Raw genomic sequence first — 23,735 nt, forward strand, 5'->3', positions numbered from 1 at the left:
AGGCTGAATCGAATAGGTTAACTCCTTAAATGACCTCGGACGCGTGATTGAAAAACCGGGAGAAAAAGAAACTGGGTCCGGTACGACCTCCCGAACGACTCAAATTGAAATGCATAATACACGGTTTTTCGGGATTCCAGCCTTTCAGGAACAAAATTCTCCGGAAATCACATAGAAAGTTCCTCGATCAGATAAAGCGGCCACGCAAAATTTGAGTAGCAACGGAAGAAATTTGGGGGTGCCGGTATGCTATAAACCAGCATTCGTCGAACCTCGGATAATCGTGAAAAATGGATTAATGCTCGTTATTTGAGGCTGAATCGAATAGGTTAACTCCTGAAATGACCTCGGAGGCGTGATTGAAAAACCGGGAGAAAAAGAAACTGGGTCCGGTACGACTTCCCGAACGGCTCAAATTGAAGTGTATAATACACGGTTTTTCGGGATTCCAGGGTCCCGCAACAAAATTCCCTGGAAATCACATAGAATGTTCCTCGGTTCAGATAAAGCGGCCACGTAAAATTTGAGTAGCAACTGAAGATATTTGGGGGTGTCGGTATGCCATAAACCAGCATTCGTCGAACCTCGGATAATCGTGAAAAATAGATTAATGCTCGTTTAATGCTCGTTATTTGAGGCTGAATCGAATAGGTTAACTCCTGAAATTACCCTAGACGCGTGATTGAAAAACCAAGAGAAAAAAAACTTGGTCCGGTACGACCTCCTGAACGGCTCAAATTGAAGTGTATAATACACGGTTTTTCGGGATTCCAGGGTCCCGGAAATCACATAGAAAGTTCCGCGGGTCAGATAAAGCGGCCACGTAAAATTTGAGTAGCAACGGAAGACATTTTGGGGTGCCGGTATGCCATAAACGAGCATTCGTCGAAGCTCGGATAATCGTGAAAATGGATTAATGCTCGTTTAATGCTCGTTATTTGAGGCTGAATCGAATAGGTTAACTCTTGAAATGACCTCGGACACGTGATTAAAAAACCGGGAGAAAAAAAACTGGGTCCAGTACGACCTCCCGAACGGCTCAAATACACGGTTTTTCAGGATTCCAGGGTCCTGGAACAAAATTCTCCGGAAATCACATAGAAAGTTCCTCGGATGAGATTAAGCGGCCACGCAAAATTTGAGTAGCAACAGAAGAAATTTGGGGGTGCCGGTATGCTATAAACCAGCATTCGTCGAACCTCGGATAATCGTGAAAAATGGATTAATGCTCGTTATTTGAGGCTGAATCGAATAGGTTAACTCCTGAAATGATCTTGGAGGCGTGATTGAAAAACCGGGAGAAAAAGAAACTAGGTCTGGTACGACCTCCCGAACGGCTCAAATTGAAGTGTATAATACACGGTTTTTCGGGATTCCGGGGTCCCGCAACAAAATTCTCTGGAAATCACATAGAATGTTCCTCGGGTCAGATAAAGCGGCCACGTAAAATTTGAGTAGCAACGGAAGATATTTGGGGGTGTCGGTATGCCATAAACCAGCATTCGTCGAACCTCGGATAATCGTGAAAAATAGATTAATGCTCGTTATTTGAGGCTGAATCGAATAGGTTAACTCCTGAAATTACCCTAGACGCGTGATTGAAAAACCAGGAGAAAAAAAAACTTGGTCCGGTACGACCTCCTGAACGGCTCAAATTGAAGTGTATAATACACGGTTTTTCGGGATTCCAGGGTCCCGGAACAAAATTCTCCGGAAATCACATAGAAAGTTCCGCGGGTCAGATAAAGCGGCCACGTAAAATTTGAGTAGCAACGGAAGACATTTGGGGGTGCCGCTATACCATAAACGAGCATTCGTCGAACCTCGGATAATCGTGAAAAATGGATTAATGCTCGTTATTTGAGGCTGAATCGAATAGGTTAACTCCTGAAATGACCTCGGAGGCGTGATTGAAAAACCGGGAGAAAAAGAAACTGGGTCCGGTGCGACTTCCCGAACGGCTCAAATTGAAGTGTATAATACACGGTTTTCGGGATTCCAGGGTCCCGCAACAAAATTCTCTGGAAATCACATAGAATGTTACTCGGTTCAGATAAAGCGGCCACGTAAAATTTGAGTAGCAACGGAAGATATTTGGGGGTGTCGGTATGCCATAAACCAGCATTCGTCGAACCTCGGATAATCGTGAAAAATAGATTAATGCTCGTTTAATGCTCGTTATTTGAGGCTGAATCGAATAGGTTAACTCCTGAAATTACCCTAGACGCGTGATTGAAAAACCAAGAGAAAAAAAACTTGGTCCGGTACGACCTCCTGAACGGCTCAAATTGAAGTGTATAATACACGGTTTTTCGGGATTCCAGGGTCCCGGAAATCACATAGAAAGTTCCGCGGGTCAGATAAAGCGGCCACGTAAAATTTGAGTAGCAACGGAAGACATTTGGGGGTGCCGGTATGCCATAAACGAGCATTCGTCGAAGCTCGGATAATCGTGAAAATGGATTAATGCTCGTTTAATGCTCGTTATTTGAGGCTGAATCGAATAGGTTAACTCTTGAAATGACCTCGGACACGTGATTAAAAAACCGGGAGAAAAAAAAAACTGGTCCAAGATTTACCTCCCGAACGGCTCAAATACACGGTTTTTCAGGATTCCAGGGTCCTGGAACAAAATTCTCCGGAAATCACATAGAAAGTTCCTCGGATGAGATTAAGCGGCCACGCAAAATTTGAGTAGCAACAGAAGAAATTTGGGGGTGCCGGTATGCCATAAACCAGCATTCGTCAAACCTCGGATAATCGTGAAAAATGGATTAATGCTCGTTATTTGAGGCTGAATTGAATAGGTTAACTCCTGAAATGACCTTGGACGCGTGATTGAAAAACCGGGAGAAAAACAAACTGGGTCCGGAACGACCTCCCGAACGGCTCAAATTGAAGTGTATAATACACGGTTTTTAGGGATTCCAGAGTCCCGGAACAAAATTCTCTGGAAATCACATAGAAAGTTCCTCGGGTCAGATAAAACGGCCACCCAAAATTTGATTAGTAATGGAAGACATTTGGGGGTGTCGGTATGTCATAAACCAGCATTCGTCGAACCTCGGATAATCGTGAAAAATGGATTAATGCTCGTTTAATGCTCGTTATTTGAAGCTGAATCGAATAGCTAAACTCCTGAAATGACCTCAGACGCGTGATTGAAAAACCGGGAGAAAAAGAAACAGGGTCCGGTACGACCTCCTGTACGGCTCAAACTGAAGTGTATAATACACGGTTTTTCGAGATTCCAGGGTCCCGAAACAAATTCTCCGGAAATCACATAGAAAGTTCCTCGGGTCAGATAAAGCGGCCACGAAAAATTTGATTAGCAACGGAAGACATTTGGGGTTGTCGGTATGCCACAAACCAGCATTCGTCGAACCTCGGATAATCGTGAAAAATGGATTAATGCTCGTTTAATGCTCGTTATTTGAGGCTGAAACAAATAGGTTAACTCCTGAAATGACCTCGGATGCGTGATTGTTTTACCGAGAGAAAAAGAAACTGGGTCCGGTACGACCTCCCGAACGGCTCAAATTGAAGTGTATAATACACGGTTTTTTGGGATTCCAGGGTACCGGAACAAAATTCTACGGAAGTCACGTAGAAAGCTCCTCGGGTCAGATAAAGCGGCCACGTAAAATTTGAGTAGCAACGGAAGACATTTGGAGGTGCCGGTATGCCATAAACCAGCATTCGTCGAACCTCGGATAATCGTGAAAAATGAATTAATGCTCGTTATTTGTGGCTGAATCGAATAGGTTAACTCCTGAAATGACCTCGGACGCATGATTGAAAAACCGGGAGAAAAATAAACTTGGTCAGGTACGACCTCCCGAACGGTCAAATTGAAGTGTATAATACACGGTTTTTCGGGATTCCAGGGTCCCGCAACAAAATTCTCCGCAAATCACATAGAAAGTTCCTCTGGTCAGATAAAACGGCCACGCAAAATTTGAGTAGCAACGGAAGACATTTGGAGGTACCGGTATGCCATAAACCAACATTCGTCGAAGCTCGGATAATCGTGAAAAATGGATTAATGCCCGTTTAATGCTCGATTTTGAGGCTCGATCGAATAGGTTAACTCCTGAAATGACCTTGGACGTCGATCCTCAGTAGCTGCACTTTTTTAAATTAATTTGCTTTTGTAATTAGTATAAAATAGGATTCGAACCTGGGTTAACTACCAATATACATGGTCGATTCTTACCACTAAGAAATGAATATGTGAATGCTACTTGAAGATGCAAACATATATTTATACCGTATGGAGAAGTCTTCCTTTTTTTTTTTTTTGCATCTAATTAGAATAAAATGTCTTTATTTTTTATAAGAAAAAAATCAAGTACTTTCTTAAAATTATATTATTTTTTTGTATAAATATAAAATATATCGCTAATAAGGGGCCTATTTCATGAATCTCGCACAGGGCCCCCGAAATCTCAGGGACGACCCTGATTGTTTTGTATTTAAGGAACTAAAAAAGGAAATAAATACTTAATATATGCATTAATTGCATTGATTCATACGTAATTTATTCTGTAATTTCTAAATTAATACCAAATTTGGAAGGGTATTAAATGCTTAAATACAACGTAATTAGGTTGTATTTATCATTTTCCATAAAAAAAAGTCGTTTTCATGTATTGCTTATTACATTATTTGAATATGCAATGTATTTGCATTAATCCACCTGTCCATTAGGGAGTGAGGTCCAGTCTTGTACGACCATTTCCAAGCAAGGTCAATTACTCGGTCATGAGTCTCATGACCTTGTTTGGTCATGGTTAATGACTTAATTAAGCTAATTAATTGGTGACTAAATGTATTAATTTGTGACCAAATACCATAAAAAGGTCAATTTGTGACCATATTTGAACAAAAATGACCACTTTTGTAACCTCTGTGTCCAAATTTTATTGGTGGAATAATTAAAAAATAATAAAATTCATATAAAAAGAAAATGTGGAAAATGATTGGGAATGTTGTAAAGTGGAAAATGATTGAGTTGATGACCTAGGTCGTGACCATCTGCTTGAGAGGTAAAAGTAGGTCAAGATAAATAAAGTGAGATTAATAGTAAAATCGGGTCCCGAACTAATTAGCGTGACCACTAACTACTTGGGGATGGTCTAAGGTGATCTGAGTGTGAGCGTGGCTCACTAATTATTTTTCGAGTGGTTTTGTTTTGACTTTGTTATTTCATCATGGTGAACTTCCCCTATTTATTGAAAAAGTAAATTAAGCTTGAAAATTTTCATGTTCAAATCACTCCTAACCCACAAAATGGGCTTAACATTTGAGAATTTTATATACAAATGTTGGGCCTAGTTTATTATTCCTATACAAATGATATTTCGTATTTGTTTTGCCATTTAAACTTGATTATAAAATAATATATTAATTAAATATTATACACAATATATTTACAATATATACAGAAAATATAATATTTTTTAAGCTACAAAATCTTAATCATATGTATAGAAAATACAAATTGATATTATCACTTACTAATAACAACTTTCCAAGTGTTGCATTTTGTTACGATTGCTCCGGTATAAATAACTTGTTAGACAATCTTATATTAAAGTAATATAATGTGCAATCATTTTATTTTTAATAAATATTCAAAATCCCCATTAAATATAATTCATAAATTAAATAAATCATTGATTATAAGTATGTGAATGAATGTAATGTTATAATAACATTATTTTTTAAAGTTACACGGTCTTTGACAATATATTTCAGTAAAATTAGCAATGTTATTCAATGCAAAAGGGTTGAACTTTATCTTTTTGACCTTTTAACACACATTATAATTTAATAATAGTAGATTTATAATTAAACTAAATATGTAGTTAAGTTGATTCAATCAAGAAAGTTGTGCACGTTATTCTTTAAAAAGGATAACATAAGAGAATTGTCATAAGAAATTGAGTCACTAAAACATCTGAGATATCTTGGCCTGTCGAACAATCCCATCAAGACAATGACAGATTCTTCTGGTATTTACCAACTAGAAACACTTGTACTTGGTGGATGTTGGGACTTGAAAATGCTATCGAAAGTAATTTACAGGTTGATCAACATGAGATACATCTGTACAATAATTAGGAAGTCTGCGTGTAAAGGATGACACAATTGATCCACCTGAAAAATTATTAGTCCTTGCTTTGAAGGCTAATAGAGAAGGATGGAGTATTGATGAGCTGGAAAAACTAGATCAACTTCGGGTAAGATTAATATCAACGGACTTGAGCATGTAAAAGAAGAAGAAAAACAAGAAAAGTTGGGCTTGTTGGGAAGCCAAAATTTACCATTGACCTTAATTTAGACAGAGGTAAGAGATGTTAATGTGGGTGTATCTGATGGAGACATTCTGATTGGACTTGAACCTCAGCCAAACATTACACACTTGTATTAAGACACTTTTACAGTAAAAAAATGTTCATCGCAGGTCTTGGCGATGGCTGCTCCAACTAATAAACAAAGAGGTAACAACAAGTTAAAATTTAACAATCTTACTATGGTTCATCTTGTAAACTGCAGAAGTTTTCGAACACTTTCTACAATAAGAAATCTACCTAACCTCTTAACTTTGAGTTTGGTTTGATTTGATGTAGATTGTATAGGCAAAGAGTTTTATGGTGATGAAGATTTTCTCGCAGCAAATGCGGTGTCATTTTCGTGTGTAAAACTTAATATTTCCAAGTTTAAGAGGCTCGCTAGTTACCACATGGATGGATCTTCTACAGAAACATTTATTGATCTTGTGTTACTACAAGTTGAAGAGTGTTAGGCTTGTAGAATCAATTCCAGTCAGTTTTTAATCCCCGGATGAATGAATTTGAGATTTTAGATTGCGCAAGCTTAAGAAAGATCACAAGCAGTGTAGAGGACTACACTTTCTTGGAGTCCTTCAAGATAAAAAAAAAGAGTATGGTACTTTATGAATTTCAGTCGGTTGTAACGTCTTAGGGAGTTGTCGGTCTTTATTCAACGAAGGATCTGAGATCCATGCTTCAATATATTCAACATATGCCCGACTTAATGTCTTTGAGAATTGGTAGATATAAAGACAAGGAAAAATGAGAGACTATTTATCGTACATAACTCCATATAACTGTCTCCAGTGTCTCACTGAGTTGACAATAATCGGTTGCCCAAATATGAAGACTCTCCTTGGACACTTGGACTCCCCACTCCTCTTTCGTATTGAATACTTGTGTCTTCAACAATTTGAGGACTTGGAAGAAATTCCAAATTGGTTTTGTAACCTATCCACTCTTAAAATTTTGATTGTAGAAAAGTGCAAATATTCAATAAAACATTCCTTTGGGGGGGGGGGGGGGGGGGGGGGGGGGGGGGATTTGGAAATCAAGGTTATTATAAGAGGTTATTAGAGTTTAATACAGTAAGTTAGTGATACTCTAGGTAGCACCAAACGGATACGGACAAAAAATTGACACGTGATATGGCATCTCATGATATAAAAGCACGGGATACATTTTTTAAATTTAATAAAATATATTTCCACCAGTATATTAGTAATATATGGCAACTCATTACAGTTTTTAAAATACTGAATGTCAAAATATCAAATTCTTGACCAAAAAATCAAATGAGGAGAAATTAAAAATTGGAGGAAGTATATTACATAGATATATATAAAAGTACAACTTTTTTTTTGTAAAAATATTCTATTTTAAACTTTAAATAAAAATTCAAATTATGTAATACTCGGTATATTGTTAATTGATTAAAATATAACGGGTATATTAAAAGTAACTCATATTTCATCGTATACAGAAAATAAGTCATGGATGCAAATATTATTCTGAGTCATCGAGTACGTGTCAAAGGGCGAGTGTCCAAACTTAAAAAATATTAATAAAAAATTAGACGCAGTTTAGTAAGTGTTCAACACGTTTTTCAAAGTTGCTAACTTGTTTATTTCTTGGTTAAACTATAACATAAATTCTCATTATAGACGGGAGATATCCGTCTATAGTTATAAACGGGTCAAATATCCACCCACTTTAAGCATAAGATAAGCAACAAGTTGTATGGTGGGGCCAAAAAATGTCACTACTTTAAGCATATTTGACATGTCTTTCAAATTAGACGAATATATCCATCTATAATGAAACTAATTGAAACTATAAAGCTATTACTTCTACACTCTGTTTAAAAAAATGATTTTGATAAGAAATAATGGTCACAGATTGAATTCCCCTCAAAAAAAAAAAAAAAAAAAACGACTTGGGTATCAGTGTAATGGCGACAAGCCAAAGCCAGGTCATCCCTTCTTTGCCCTAGTGATCTAAATGAGTTGATTGTGCTATTCAAATTCTCTTAATCGATTCAATCAAAACCGCTTAACAATAAGATGTTCAAACTTTCAATGTAATTTAATCTGTAATTTCATACATATTGTCCCATAGGTGTAGCTAGTATTATGTCCACTGGAACTTCAAGTGTTTCTCTCCCTTTTTTACCTTTAATTTTGGAATTTAACTACAAAGAGTCACCATCTTCTCTCTGTCGTTTAGCAACCCTCCAAATTTCAAAAATTGTTTTCCTGTCTACTTGGTATTTTGCTGCAAGGATATTCATTGAACCTCTTATTGGCTTGCCATCCTTACTATTCTCGAATAAATAGCATCCTATTATGTGTCTATCATCGTTTGATAGATTTGGACCACGCATATTTTGATTATTCTTGGTAAGTATTCACTGTTTTATGTAGCTATTTTTTGTTGTTGATATTATCTCTATAAACTTGTTACTAACAGTTTTATGAAGTGCAGTTCATTACGCAAACTGTTAGAGAAATTATGAAGGAAGAGATGAAGTTAGAAAAGAAGAATATGGAAGAGATAAAGTGTGAAGAGCAGACCAGGAAGTGAAGAAATGAGGAAGTGAATACTGATGTCTAAGCATATGCATGTAATATGTACTGTACTTTGGTTATGTAATCTAGGATTTTGGGGGGAACATTTATGACATTTTAAATTCCCCCCTCTTTTGTAATTTGGTGGAAAATTATAAATCTATGTAAGTTAATTAAGCAACCTAAGTAAACTCTTAATCAATTTGCTTCTCTGAGTAAGACAAGGCTCACTTGCTACTATTTCGTTACTTTTACATTGTTTAATCAATACCCTTAATTCTTGTGCAAATAGTTTTGGGTTGAACATAGAAAAATTGAGGAAGTATGATACTGTTTTAAGTGTAAGATGTTTTTATTATACAGATTTCAGTTATTCAGTATATGATACTCCCTCCATTCAACTCCAAATGGTAGTTATCTTTTTTGTACACTATTCACAAGTAAAAAGAATCTTCTCATTTCCTCCCTATATATAAGATAAAATATATTCATGTGGAATCTTATTTTATTCGTTTTTAGAAGTACATTTAAAATATCAAACTTTTATAATTTTTACAAATGTGTAACTAAAGATATTTACAAAGTAAAACTCGTGTTGACAAACATGAAAAAGTGATAAGTACCATTTAGAGTTGAATGGAGGGAGTACGTTCTTACAAAAACACCACATTGAATCCGAGTCCAGGTCCGGGTCAAACAAAATCAAAACCGGATGCACGATTTTTGACCCAGTTTGAGATTCAATAAAAGAAGGGATATTCTCTCGTGTACCTCTCAACTTTTTCATTTTCTATGATATACCCCTCTTTTTATGCAAAAAAAACTTTGATCGTCAATAATTCTTGGCTACAAGTTCAGAATACGATAAACTTTTTTTTCAAATTGACCGTCTTTAAGAGGTCTTCCGTTTGAAAAAAAAATCACCGATGTCTCAACTCGTAGTCGGGAATTATGGTCGGTCAAAGTTTATTCGTTAAAAAATGTTTGACCAACCATAACTACTGGCTAAGAGTTCAAAAAACGGTGAATTTTTTTTTCAAATTGAAGGCCTTGACGAGATAATTGGTTTGGAAAAAAAATTACCGTTTTCTAAACTCATAATAGAGAATTATTGTCGGTCAAAGTTTTTTTTGCGAAAAACGAGGAGCACACCATAGAAAGCGAAAAAGTTCAAGGGTACACGAGATAATATCCCATAAAAGAAAGAAAGAAAAAAAAAAAAAACTAATTAAACGCACCTCTCGGCTCTCACTCTCAAATCTCAATTAGAACAAACAGACCCAATTGGCAATTCCTAGTCTCCTATCATCCAACGCTATACAACAAACAGCGCCCAATTCCTGAAATCAACCCTAATTTTCAAACAACTCAGTAAATTTCGTCCTTCTATCAAGGTAATATCGTCTCTCTCATTCGTATTCTTCGTTTTCTTTTTGATTTTTGTAGTTGTTTAATTTTCAATTAAAGTTGTAAAATTGTTAACATCTGTCAAACTTGTTTAATTAAAATTATTGAAACTGAAATTATCATGTTCAGATTGTGATATTATAATGTTTAGTAATATGAAATTTCAATTTTAGATTATTTGCAATTTGTAATCATAGTGATAATATGTCCGTTGTTCTTGCTTAAGACCGTATGAATTTAATTCATACAATGTTAGTAGTATGAATTTAATTTAGATAATTTTTACTTTGTAATGATAGTGATAAACTGATAATATGTCCGTTGTTCTTGCTTAAGACCGTCTCTTATTTGCACCTCTATTTTATTCGGATGTGAGAGCCCTATTTAGTTAAGACGGTCTTAAACAAGAATTAGTGTTCTTATGTTGCTGGAAATAACTGCTTTTACAAAATTTGCATGAAAAGTTAGCATCTTGGTTGTTCCTTTTATATATATAAGGACTCCTAAAACTGAATTTTCCGAAGTTTATACTCTGACTTGACTGCGTAATTTCTATAGCTTGTTAGTAACTGCTCTAACAAATTGACGGTCTTAAACAAGAATTAGTGTTCATATGCAGCTGGGAATAACTGCTTTTACAAAATCCGCATGACAAGTCAGAATCTTGGTGTTCCTTTTATACATAAGGACTCGTAAAACTGAATTTTCCGGAGCTTATATAGCTGCGTAATTTTCTATAGCTTGTTAGTAACTGCTCTAACAAATTGATGGTTATTAGCATTGGCACTACTCGTGATTCCGGCTAGTGTTTTTGCCAATGGCGACACCTATGTTACTCTGACTATGTTGTATGTGTCTGACGCGACACATGATGTCCAGTGTTGGTCTAACAAGGAAGTCGTGAAAGGTCTTGCTTTGTCTGTGTTAGAACATGCTTCCATAGGCCGAGCCAGTTTTTTTCTCGTTGGTAGTGCTGATTGTATTATCTAACATTTGTAAGATCGGGAAATTGGTACCAGGTTATAGAAAACAGCAATCATGTCAGAGGCAGACTTGGAAAACATGTTGTTGGAGGCAGCAGGACGAACCGGTGCATCCACGAAAAATAAGAAACCGCATATATCGTCCAAAAGGGAACATCATGGCTCATACTCTGATGACGGAAGTGATTCTAAGGATGAAGACTCTGATGATGACCATCGACGTGCAGGCAAAAAGCCAAGCAAATCTCAAGTTCCTCTTAAAAAAAGATCCAAAAAAAGAGATGATCAGAGGAGTGGGGAAATCGACCACAAGGATGCCAGTTCTGGTCACGAGGGTTATAGTAGCGATGATTCCGATGTTGGAAGTGACCTCTATAAGGATGACAATGATAGGGAAGAACTTTCAAAGCTGACTGAACTCGAGAGAGAGATAATTCTGTCTGATAGGGCTACGAGAAAGGATGATAGGAAGCTGCACAAACAAATGAGATCAAGAATGATGTCTGAAAAAGTACATCAGTCTACTGCTGACATCTCCCCACTTGGTTCTTCTCGTGGCTTGCGCTCGTCGACTCGAAATGCTGACAAGATAGCGGCCAAGGCCGATGTCCTAAAAGAGTATAAAGCTAGACGGTTGAAGCGTGATCCAGACGTGAAGCAAAGATTGGGCAATGAACAATTTGATTCGATAGAGTACTCTCCGAAGAAGAGGAAAGGGGTTGCTCCTTTTGGTTCAGGTAGTTCTAGCGACAGTGATGATGAGTCAGGAGGTGGAGCGGACTACAGTGATGACGACAGAGACAAGACTGATTCCGACATCCCAACATATGAACAGATCAAAGGGATCACAATTAGGAGGTCAAAACTAGCAAAGTGGTTCATGGAACCCTTTTTTGAAGAATTGATAGTTGGCTGCTTTGTTAGGATTGGCATTGGGATGAAGGATGGCCGAAGTGTTTACCGGCTATGTATCGTTCAAAATGTCGACGCATCTGATCCTAATAAAAGATACCAACTTGAGAATAGGACGACCCATAAGTTTTTAAATTGTGTGTGGGGTCATGAGAATTCTGCTGCCAGGTGGCAGATGGCAAGGGTTTCTGATTCGCCACCTACTTTGGAAGAGTTTAATGAGTGGAGGAAAGAGGTGGACCGAACTGGGGGCCGGATGCCCCATAGAGTTGAAGTCGAGGAGAAGCGTGATGCTATTGAAAAAACAAATAGTTTCATTTATTCAGCCGAGACTGTGAAACAAATGTTGCAGGAAAAGAAATCGGTCTCAGCCAGGCCTCTTAATATAGCGGCCGAGAAAGAGAAGTTAAGGAGAGAGTTGGAATATGCACAGGAAAGGGAGGACGAGGCTGAGATAGAAAGGATCCAGGCCCGTTTGCATGAACTGCAGGCAGTTCGACAAGGCCAAGAACATGATACAAAGGCCCTCAAGCTTGCTGAAATGAACCGTAAAAATAGGGCGGAGAACTACCGGGTTTCATCAGTGAAAGCAGCAGACCGGGGCCTGAATCCGGGAGACGCCGGATACGATCCATTTTCTAGAAGGTGGACCCGATCAAAGAACTATTATTCCGCCAAGCAGGAAGGTGGGGCACCCACAACAGAAGGGACTGCCAATGTGGTTGCAGGCAGTAGCAAGAGCAGCAAGGCCGAGGCTGAGGCTGAGGCTAGCTCAGCCCAGGTTGCAGCAGCTGGGGCGGGTAAATTGGTGGATACGCTGGCCCCAGTTGATCATGGAACAGAATCAAACTCGCTGCACAATTTTGAGTTGCAGATTTCTTTGAACCGCCTGGAAAGGTATGGAGGTGCGTATGGAGCAGCAGCAGCTTTTCTGGATAGAAAACAGAGAATTGAGGCTAAGATTGGGTGCCGAGTTCCTGAGGACGATGGAAGGAGACATCCCCTGACCCTCTCAGTGGGCGATTACAAAAGGCGGAGAGGGTTACTTTAAAGCAGATGGTGCACAAGTTTAGTTTGCCCGAGTTTGGAATTTTTTCCGGTAATCCTAGATAGGTAGGTGTTAAGCCAGACTGTTTTATTGAGGATGTTGCAGGATTTTGTTGTCATAGACTCATAGTCGGCCTTAAGAAGTTAGTACTAGAACCTGTGGCGGTACCAGTCTGAGAAAATGTCATGTTTTTTTTCAGATGTATGTTGGTATTAGTTGAAGAATCTGCGAACCTTACTATGTTACTAATAGTTTGCAAAATGGCTATTCTGATCTGCATTTCACCGAAATTTTGTTTCTTAGCTGGAGAAGCAGGAGAACGCCGTTAGCTTGTTTATAATTATAAAGATATGACTTAACACTGTTTTTGTTTGAGAGATTTCATCTTGTTAGGAGCGGAAGCTAGGGTCTACGTTTTACGTGTGCCACTTTCACTCTCCTTCGGTTTCCAGAGTGAGGATTTGGTAAATGCTATGTGCAAGGAAAATACTCGATGAAGTACGGGAGCATCAAGTTTCTTTCTTTCGTCATTAAACAGAAACGCTGCAGTAAATTGTCGTTTTGTTGATCTGATACCATGCAGAGCCAACTCTTTCTCGCCTTAATGGTGCTCTGTATTTGTTTTAATTAAGAAATCCTGATTTGGGTATGGGTGTAAGGACAAACAGCCAACATCTTCATCCCATCTATACCTACGCCCTACAGAGGTAGATGAGCAGAATGTGCTCTTTGGGTCCTCGGAATCAGCTCAGTCAAAGCGGCTAGTGGCTGGTGATGTATGTTTGGTACTCTTCCCTTGCTTCCCACCTAATAGGAATAAGCCTTACAATCAGTCTTAAATATCAATATATGAAACGCAACCTTATCTACTGCTTCTTTTAAAACGGTCTTATCTTATGACCAGAAAATGTCAACATTTTTAAGGAAAAACCTTTTAATGATAAAATGTTATAACTACTAAAATTGTCACTTTTTAAAAAAAAAAAACTCACAGTAACATTTTATCAAAAAAATATTTACACATTTAATCGTAAAATGATTTACATTTCGTCCATTTTAATTTCAGACGTATTTTCCGTCTGAAACAAGAATGTGCCTATAATTATAACTCAAGTAGACTGTGTGTAACAGTGTAAGTGTATAGCTGCAGTCAACAATGTCGTGCAGTAACGAGCTTGCTAGTTAGCTAGAATAGGACATTTTTTTTCTTTAAAAAAAAAAAGAATAGGACATTTTTTAATAGAAATAAAGATTAAAGACGATCTTCTATTAAGATAATGCTTAGGGTATTTTCGACGTTGAGGTCTTCCTTTCATCACCCTTGTTAGTAAGACTGGCAATTTGGAGAGGGTTGATAATTATAAATCGACCAGTTTATGTAATATTGTAATAAATCCGAAATATTATCATAAAAAATGTACTGAGTATTATAAATCCATTATTGAAGATGTCCTAAGCTTTAAAAGGGGTCTAAGTAGTGAAAATAAGACAAAAGTAACATTAATAAGGAAAAATAATAGATTTGTCTAATGTCTCTTGTGCACAGTGCACAAGTGCACAACCGCACAATTAAGATATTTTTGACCCGTTTTAAATATTATTAAGATGTGTATATCTGTTTTAACTGAGACTCGGTAAAATGGATATATTCACCTACCATTTCCCCAAAACAACAAATACAGTGAAATACCTGCTGATTCTCTCTCTCTCTCCTCTAGTTCATCATCCCAAATACCCCAACTTTCAGCTTTTCATCATTATTGCAGATTGAGAGTTCTTTCCTGCTAAATCCCCAATTTAAACCCTAATCTCCCTAATCTAAATTCCCTGCCAATTCATGCTGATTAGGAGTAGCTGTGTCTGTGTGGGGGAGAGACGAAGAGTCACCGCAGTTGACACATCAAAAGATAGCAAGGACGTGTCTAGTTCGGTGGAAGCATTTGTGAAAATTAGGTCGTTGAGCAGTGGGTATGTTTATTGCAAATTAAATAATGTTTAATAAGTTTGTTATCCTTTTCCATATTGGGTGTCTCGTTTATTTGTTATCCTTTATATTTTAATAATAAACTTGATGAACAATTTGATAATCCACGCTCAATTTGGTCCACTTGTAATATAGTAACCAAAACCAAAGGACAACAATTGACTGGAATGGCGTGTACCATCCGATTTAGTTTGGTTACTAGCAGGGTAGGACTACTAGGGTAGTGATCCCTCCTGAGTTTTAACACCCCTACATTCCCAAACTCGAACAGACAACCCCTTATCAGTTGACCTAAGGCTGTCATTAAAAGTCGTCCTACCTTCCTTGAAAGTGGCCCATGGACGTAAAAGTCTACGACTAATCATGTCTTTTTCGCCATCTTATCAACTCATCCTACCTTCCTAGAAGGTGAGCCACTGATCTGACTAACCATGTCTTTTTCGTCGGTGTGAAGACGAGAAGTTTGATACAAATACTCCCTTTGTCCCGATCATTTATTGTCCTTTTCCATTTTGACGTATCCTAGTCAATTGTTATAATTTCTATTTTAAGAATAAAGTTAATGAGTAATTTGATCATTCACATTTAATTTAATTTGTTCCGTTTGTCATTTAATAATTGACTCCCTCCTCTTACCTAGGTCTTTGTGCCGAAACCAAAAGACAACAATTGACCGGGACGGAGGAAGTATATGCCTATTTTACATAACTTAGGATACAAGATAGTAGATACTTCCTCTGTCTCGCTTCATTCCTTACACACTGAAAGATGGCAGAAAGTGTATTAAGCGGTCTAGCTACTGAGGCTGTCAAGGCATTAGCACAAGTAGTGGCTGCTCGAGCGTCAGAGCAGATTGATCGTTCTCTGGGTTTCAAGGATCACCTTCGACAAATCAAGAGTAAATTGACGGACATTTTGGCCATTTTGGAGGATGTAAGCAAGCTAGACGATGCGCATAAGAGTGAATGGTTAAAGCGTTGGGTGCAAAGAGTCAAGGATGTGGCCTATGATTCCGAAGATGTCATGGATGAGTACGCCTTTGAAATCTTTAGAAGGAAGATGGAATTCAAGGATCAATGCTTTAACAAACTTCACGACTTCTTCACGCTTTCTAACCCCTTAGTGTTCCATTACCGGATGACCCAAAGGGTTCAGAAAATCCTTTCCTTGTTCAAAGAACTCGAGGAGGCCGCCATGGCAATTGGTCTCACCCGCCAGATTATTGCAACAATTCCAATGACAAGTTGTAACAGTTATGTTGACCTGAGGGAAACTCGAGAACGTGCAGCTGCAAATCCTTCTGATTTCGTAGGCAGGGTTGATGATATAGAGAAGTTACTCGAAAAGATCTGTGATCCGAGCATTGAACAACATCACATATTCACCCTTGCCATCATAGGAATGGGAGGTACTTCAATGTCTTACACCAGCAGAATTTAATATTTGCAACCCCTAATATATTGTCTTTGTAGTACTTTAATTTGTACTTTTTCCGTCTCAATAGTTTGTTTACCTTTGATTAAAATACATCTCACAAGGATGTAAACAAATGATTGAGACGGAGGGAGTAAATGATTTGTTTTCCAATTGTCGAAAACGTTGTCAGTTTATGGATAAGGTTGTCAACATAGTCACATACAACCTTCTTATATCCAAAAACACATTGAACTGAAAAAATAAATTACCCTCGACATATATTTTTTTTTTCTCAAAATGAAAGAATTAAATTCCTATGAACTACTCGTCCTAAATATCAGCAATTATGACTTCTCCAATGCGAAAATATGCTTTTTATCTCAAAATATATTTCCATTAGTTGAGAAAAGATTATCCAAGTATTGCATCCATACGACCATACTAAATACTCCGTAGTAAATACCATCACCTGTTAATACTATTACAAATATAATATGAATAGTTTCACAAATGTATAGTGAATTCAAAATTCAAACAACATTATTTTCTATGAATAGTATAGCTTGTTGGTTTTAAATAAAACACAAAGTTATAAGAGTAGTATAGGTAATAGCAAAAAGTTTGTGTTGTTATCATCACGGGGTTGTATTTGGATCCGTTTTACCATTAAAATGGATATTGTCATCTTAAGCAAGACTAGTTGTTAATATAATAAAAGCATCGCTTACAGCTTACAACAGCATTCTGACCTCTTATTGTAAAACCGTTCTCTATATTTTTGCCTATTGTGTAACATATGGGGAAAGACTGTCTTGACTCATGCTATAGCTGGTTTACTTTAATTGCTAATTTAATTTAATTTAATTTAATTTAATTCTTGTGTATGACCGTCCAACGTTGTATTATCTTCAGATCATTTTACTCAAGAAGCGTTCACTTATAACAGTTGGCATATGGCTTTCCTTAGAAGGGTATTTTTTTTTTTTTTTTTTTTTTTTTTTTGCTTTAAAATGAGTTGGTGTAGCCATAATCATACAGTATGTTCCTTTGATAAGAGTATAAGATTTTGTTTCCTTGGAAATAGGTGTTGGCAAAACGACACTCGCAAGATGCCTATACGATAATACAAAAATCAGCGATCATTTTTCTAAGAAGCTGTGGATATATGTGTCTCAGAAGTTCAGCATCAAACAAGTTCTGAATGACATGATTGAATCACTTACATCAAGCAATCCAGGCTTGAGTAATGAGGATGCAATCACAAGAGATCTTCAGCAAAACTTAAAGGGAAAAAAGTTCTTGCTTGTTCTTGATGATGTATGGAACACAAATCAAGAGTCATGGGATTCCTTAAGCGAGTCACTCCGTAGAATTGGTGGCCTTCAAGGAAGTGTGATTCTGATTACTACTCGTGAAAATGAAGTTGCTGGGGCTGCCAGAGCGCTATTTAGACACAAACTAAAACAGTTATCAGAAGAAGAGAGCTGGTCTCTATTTGAGCGGAAAGTTTTGATTGATAGAACTTCAATAAGTCGTTCTAAGAAGAAAATAGGAAAAAGGATCGTGGAGAAGTGTAGTGGTATTCCTTTAGCCATAAAAGTGATTGGCGGTTTACTGCAGTCAAAGAACCATTCACATGAATGGGAATCAATAGAGGAAAGTAACCTATGGGATCTACCGCAAGGTCAAGACCAAATCCTTCCATCACTAATGTTGAGTTTTACCCATTTGCCTACTCCGTCTCTGAAGCAATGTTTTGCCTATATGTCAATTTTCCCTAAGAACGAATATTTGTGTAAGAGCGAGTTAATTGGTGTTTGGTCGTCTCAGGGGTACCTGCGTGCGTATAACCAGCGCCATCGTACACCGATGGATATCGGTCAGGATTACTTAAATATGTTACTCAATAGTTCACTCTTACAAGAAAATGAGGAACAGAAACATGTGTATATGCACGACTTGGTGTATGATCTTGCAGTGTATATTTCTAGGGAGGGCTTGATCAAAGAGCCGAAGGACCATGAAGAAGGCAGTTGTCGGCATCTAATTTTTAACCGCGGAGAAGATGAAACCACATTGGACTTTCCTGCTAAAGAAGTTTTATTGAAGTTAAGAACAATCGGGTTAACGGGTAAAAATGTGCCTTGGGATAAGTTGATTCAAGCAAGATATTTACGCACACTATTCCTTAACAAAAGTAACATAACAGAATTGTCATCTGAAATTGGGTCATTGAAACATCTGAGATACTTTGACCTGTCGGACAATCCCATCGAGACATTGCCAGATTCTTTTGGTAAACTCTACCAACTAGAAACACTTGTGCTTAAGGAATGCATAGGCTTGAAAATGCTGCCGAACGTAATCTACAGGTTAGTCAACTTGCGATACATCTGGACAACAACTCCGCTGTATGCGTGTAAAGGACTTGCGCAATTGACCCACCTAGAAGCATTACCGTGCCTTGATTTGAAAGCTAATGGAGAAGGATGGACTATTGACGAGCTGGGAAAACTAGACAAACTTAGAGATGAGATTATTATCGGTGGTCTTGAGCATGTAAAAGACAAGGAAGAAGCAAGGAAAGCTTGGCTTATTGGGAAGCCAAAAGTTACCAAGTTAACCCTAACTTGGACAGAGGCAAGAGACTCTGATGGTGTATCTGATGAAGACATCTTAAATAGCCTCGAGCCTCACCCAAACATAACGTCACTCAAATTAGTAAACTTCTACGGTGAAAATCTCCCTTTATGGATCTTGACAATGGATGTTGTAAGTGATAGACAGAGAGATGATAAGATGCAACTTAGCAATCTTACCGAGCTCAAACTTGTAAATTGCAAGAGATGTCGAACACTTCCTGCACTAGGGCAGTTACCTCACCTCAAGGATTTGGTTTTGGATGGATTCGATGTGGATTGCATAGGGAAACAGTTTTATGGCGACGAAGATCTTACCTCACCTCAAGGATTTGGTTATGGCGACGAAGATCTTACATCGATTGAAGTGTTGAGATTTCCAATTTTCAGAGGCTTACCACATGGATGGATCCCCCACAAGAAGCCTTTACTCGTCTTGAGAGTCTTCGAATCAGTGGGTGTTGTCTTCTAGAATCAGTAGTGCCAGCATTACTTGTTAATTACCAGATGAGGAAATTCGAGATTTTTGATTGCGCGAGTTTAAAAAAGATCCCAAGTAGTCTAGAAGAATGCACGTCTTTGGAGACCCTCTTGATAAAGATGATTCCGATAATAGAGGGTCCTCCCATGCATTTCAGCAGGTTGCGACGTCTTTTCAGTTTGACGGTGTGCTGTTATTCAGCAGAGGATCTGAGGTCCATGCTTAAGTCTGTTCAACATCTGCCCGCATTAGAGATTTTGGGAATTGGTGGTTATAAAGACGAGGAAGAAATGAGCGAGTACTTCTCAGACATAACTCCATACAAGTATCTTCAGTCTCTCAAGTCTTTGTCACTGTTTGGTAGCCCAAATATCAAGACTCTCCCTCAACAACCTGGACTTCTCACTCAGATTGAATCCCTGTATATTTGGGATTTTGAGGACTTGGAAGAAATTCCGGATTCGATTTGCAACATCTCCTCTCTTGAGTATTTGAGTTTTGGAGGATGCAAAAATTTGAAATGCATACCTTCACGACAGATCTTGCAACGTCTGCCCAAGTTAAGTGTGCTGCAGATTATAAATTGTCCATTATTGGCGGAAAGATATGACAAGCACAAGGGCCCTGGATGGCACAACATCTCACATATCAAGTTTATTTTTATCGACGGTGAAGAAATTCACTAGCTTAATGGACATGAAGATGCGCCCCCATCACCTCTGCAACCACCGACTCTACTAACTTTGTGCCCCCCTTCTCGCTAACTTAATGGAGATGAAGATGCGCCCCCAACATCTCACAATCAGGTTAGAAATCTGATGGTTTTAACTTGATTACTTGTGTTTTTATATAGAGAACTTTAATGTTTAAGGAAAATATTAATTAACTTTTAGTTTACTACGGAGTAACTAGTAATTTTACCTTATAATATTTATTAGCTTTATTTTTATAAATTAGGATTAGGCTCAATTAATTTTTACAGCCTTATAAATATCAGTTTTCAAAAATTACTACCTTATAAAAAAAACTCCTAAAATTACTCCCTTACTACGCATTAGTGCATACAAATTGCTACCAATTTCCTTTTTCGGTGTGTTTTTATCTTAGCTGACGAAAATACCCCTTCAATTAAGTAGATTGTTTCTTTCTCAAGCTCAGTAAACACAATACACACTCCTCTTCACTTAAACTTTATCTCTCCTCTTTTAACCCACGCACTCCTCTTTCTAATTTCTCCATCTCCACCAAATAATCAAATTAAGGGCTGGATTTCTTCTATAATTTGCCGACGAAGTATGTATCCTTAATTTCTTGCTATTTAATCTTTTTTTGTGCAATTAAAAATTGAGAGTATGGTGGAAGAAAATAAACAAGGAGATGAAGAAGATGGGTAAAGTAAGAATAAGAAAGGAGAGAGATGGGTAAAAGAAATAGAAATAACGAGAGGGGTAATTTGGTCAGAATTTTTAAGTTTTGGAAGAAAATTTCAAATATTGACGGAATATTCTCATTCAAGTGATCGAAAAAGGAAATTGGTAGCAATTTGTATGCACTAATGGTTAGTAAGATAGTAATTTTAGGAGTTTTTTTTATAAGGTAGTAATTTTTGAAAACTAGTATTTATAAGGCTGTAAAAATTAATTGACCGATTATTAGTTCAATAACTAGGTGTTTGATAATTTAGTATTTTATTAAGTTAAAAACTCCCGACTTTGTGATGAATATGTGCAGAGGGATTATATGGAGTAGGAATGTCAATCATGGGAGAGCCGCATGGTCTCAACTGGATCAAGGATGAATAATATCGGGCATTGCTCTGATGGTTGAGGACTGAGGACGGAGGTCTAGCATGACTTAGGCCTGTCTTAGAGAACGATTAGTGTTGTTTTATAAACCGCTTTTAAGTTAGCCCCATCATTTTTTCACCTTGAAATTGATATCTTTTTGCTCTTCATTACGAGTTGTTTGGATGATGGGGAGAACCGTGAAGTGGAGAAACCGGAAGGGAAAGGGGGGTTCAAAAACATTGTCTGGATAATCGTCTGAGTGTATTTCCCCATATACTAGTCTCATTTGATATGGTGCAAGCGAGGTCATCTCTGACATATACTTTCTCATATTATACTCTAGCTTCGACTTTGTGAAAAATGTTAATATGAAAATAGTTGTTGGGAAAATCAAACTTATTCATTGTATATGTATATACACAAATTCTCATTTAATTTAATGTTTCTTAGCAACGAAAAGTCTTCGTTCTTCATTAAAATGTCGTTTGGTTGATCTGATACCATTGGCGCATTATGAGAGCTCATCTTAGCACGGACATTAGGACGCGCCCTTGTGATATGTTTGAGACTTACTACTAGTTAGGTTTGAGTTTTGTTTTGCTTTGTTACTCCCTTTGTTCTTGTGTATTCCTTAAGTATTCCATTTATGGGTATATGAGTTAATTCTTTACGTTTCTTTTTTAAGCATATTGTTAAGTGGACTAGATGGGTTGGAAAATCCCTCGCGTCTCTCCAATCCCTAAAATTGAGATGTTGCCCTGCATTAATATTTCTTCCGGATGATCTTTTCCGTGGCCTCTCTTCCCTTCTCGAATTTCAGATTCATGACTGCTCGGGATTAAGAACTATCCCATCTAGTCTAGAAGGATGCAGGTCACTGAAGTCGCTGACAATATTCAAATGTCCTCTGATCGCGAGTCCACCAACGAATTTCAGCATGTTGGGACGTCTTACAGCGTTGGTTATCAGTTATCATCCAGCAAAGCATCTAATTCCTCTGCTCAAGGCCGTTGAACATCTTCCTCAAGAACTGGAACGCCTCACTTAGGTACAAGGTCCGAGTATCATTGAGTGTGAGGACTTGGAAGAAATTCCGGATTGGATTTGCAATATTTCCGCCCTTCAGGGTTTGGACTTCGACGACTGTCAGAATTTCTCACGCCTGCCATCAAAAGAGGTTTTGCAGCGTTCCCCCAGACTAAAATATCTGAGAATGACGGATTGTCCACTGCTGGCGGAAAGATATGCTAAGGACGACGGCCCTGAATGGCACAACATTTCACAGCATCCTTTCTTAAGACAGTTAATGCAGCATGTCCAATGGAGCGTTCTGAGAGACGGTTTTAACATGTCCATTAAATAGCAAGGCTCCGCCCTGTCAGATGTTGTATTTGTAATCAGTCTTTTAAATGCATACAGTTCTTTCTTTATCAGGGATACTGATTTTTCATTATGCACATATATATTAGTGCTTTGTAGTTTGTACATTAATATTGAACCAAGTTTATTACATATTTTTCGCTCTTATAATTTCATTGGCATATAACATAATACACTAACACAAAGGGTGTTGCTAATGATCCAAGTGTTCTTGTTTCTCGCGTGAATGAAAAAGCTACTTCCTTTTGCCCTCGAGCTCAGAATGACTCAAATGACCATGAACCTTTCACCTTTTCAGCTCGTCCTGACACAATTTATCTACTTTCACAAAAAGTAGATCTCTCTTTCATAAACTTCTACGTCCTCGTGGCGTAAGTGTGTTTTGTTACAGGTACTCCTCCGAAGCTCAGTTGAAAAAGAAGAGAAAGGAAATGTTCGGGCAAGTTGATGCCCCTGATCATCCCGTTAAGAAATCTTGTTTGGTTGTTAACCCCATTTGTAGTTTAATTTCGTATTCTAATAATGTAATAATAAAACCCGACTCTCAGAGTCGGGTTTGTAGTGTGTAGGATACCTTTTTTTACAGCTGTCAAAAAAAAAAAAAAAAAAAAAAACATAATACACTCAAATTTACGGTGTTTATTTTTTAATAATCTTGTATCATTATATCGCTTAGAACGTAAACAATGATTAGAAAAATCGCTTCTGAAATCATATGTGAATTTCCGAACCCAGGGCGAGCATAAATTGAGGAATGCTGGGCCGCAAGAGTACATTGATGATTTGTTGAGCC

The 23,735-nt window shown here is 37.6% G+C and overlaps 3 protein-coding genes and 1 long non-coding RNA gene across 12 annotated transcripts; all 4 read left to right on the forward strand.

The window, feature by feature from the left end:
* Positions 1–8,628: 8,628 nt before the first annotated feature.
* On the forward strand, positions 8,629–9,086 carry LOC141607042 (uncharacterized). Its single transcript, XR_012526870.1, has 2 exons — positions 8,629–8,737; positions 8,823–9,086. It is a non-coding gene; the product is annotated as an uncharacterized LOC141607042 (long non-coding RNA).
* Positions 9,087–10,139: 1,053 nt separating this feature from the next.
* Positions 10,140–13,539, forward strand: LOC141604838 (protein RTF1 homolog). 2 transcript variants are annotated; one of them, XM_074423372.1, is made up of 2 exons: positions 10,140–10,299; positions 11,332–13,539. In XM_074423372.1, exon 2 carries the CDS (start codon positions 11,351–11,353, stop codon positions 13,256–13,258), a length of 1,908 nt encoding a protein of 635 aa, XP_074279473.1. In that variant the 5' UTR covers positions 10,140–10,299; positions 11,332–11,350; the 3' UTR covers positions 13,259–13,539. The 2 variants fall into 2 exon arrangements, with proteins under 2 accessions (XP_074279473.1, XP_074279474.1); XM_074423373.1 differs by having other exon boundaries at positions 10,156–10,462; positions 10,569–13,539.
* A 1,343-nt stretch (positions 13,540–14,882) lies between these two features.
* LOC141604839 (putative disease resistance protein RGA3) lies at positions 14,883–23,089 on the forward strand. Of its 8 annotated transcripts, none has more exons than XM_074423374.1 (4): positions 14,883–15,223; positions 15,880–16,647; positions 17,740–20,581; positions 21,507–23,089. In XM_074423374.1, the coding sequence occupies exons 2-3, from the start codon at positions 16,008–16,010 to the stop codon at positions 19,764–19,766; spliced, it is 2,667 nt and encodes an 888-aa protein (XP_074279475.1). In that variant the 5' UTR covers positions 14,883–15,223; positions 15,880–16,007; the 3' UTR covers positions 19,767–20,581; positions 21,507–23,089. The 8 variants fall into 8 exon arrangements, with proteins under 8 accessions (XP_074279475.1, XP_074279476.1, XP_074279478.1 ...); XM_074423375.1 differs by having other exon boundaries at positions 14,930–15,223; positions 17,740–20,832; positions 21,372–23,089; XM_074423377.1 differs by having other exon boundaries at positions 14,930–15,223; positions 17,740–20,614; positions 22,383–23,089.
* LOC141606971 (protein VARIATION IN COMPOUND TRIGGERED ROOT growth response-like) lies at positions 19,802–20,461 on the forward strand. The gene has a single exon (XM_074426350.1). It carries the CDS (start codon positions 19,802–19,804, stop codon positions 20,459–20,461), a length of 660 nt encoding a protein of 219 aa, XP_074282451.1.
* Positions 23,090–23,735: the final 646 nt, after the last annotated feature.

The sequence above is a fragment of the Silene latifolia genome, chromosome 10 (assembly GCF_048544455.1).
Source record: "Silene latifolia isolate original U9 population chromosome 10, ASM4854445v1, whole genome shotgun sequence".
Classification (NCBI taxonomy): Eukaryota; Viridiplantae; Streptophyta; class Magnoliopsida; order Caryophyllales; family Caryophyllaceae; genus Silene; species Silene latifolia.

What these genes read in the sequence shown, in the direction of transcription:
- LOC141604838 (XM_074423372.1), top strand. Translation starts at nt 11,351, where the DNA reads ATGTCAGAGGCAGACTTGGAAAACATGTTGTTGGAGGCAGCAGGACGA.
- LOC141604839 (XM_074423374.1), top strand. Translation starts at nt 16,008, where the DNA reads ATGGCAGAAAGTGTATTAAGCGGTCTAGCTACTGAGGCTGTCAAGGCA. An exon ending in TGCCATCATAGGAATGGGAG is followed by an intron (nt 16,648 to 17,739) that starts GTACTTCAATGT and finishes CCTTGGAAATAG; the next exon opens with GTGTTGGCAAAACGACACTC.
- LOC141606971 (XM_074426350.1), top strand. Translation starts at nt 19,802, where the DNA reads ATGAGGAAATTCGAGATTTTTGATTGCGCGAGTTTAAAAAAGATCCCA.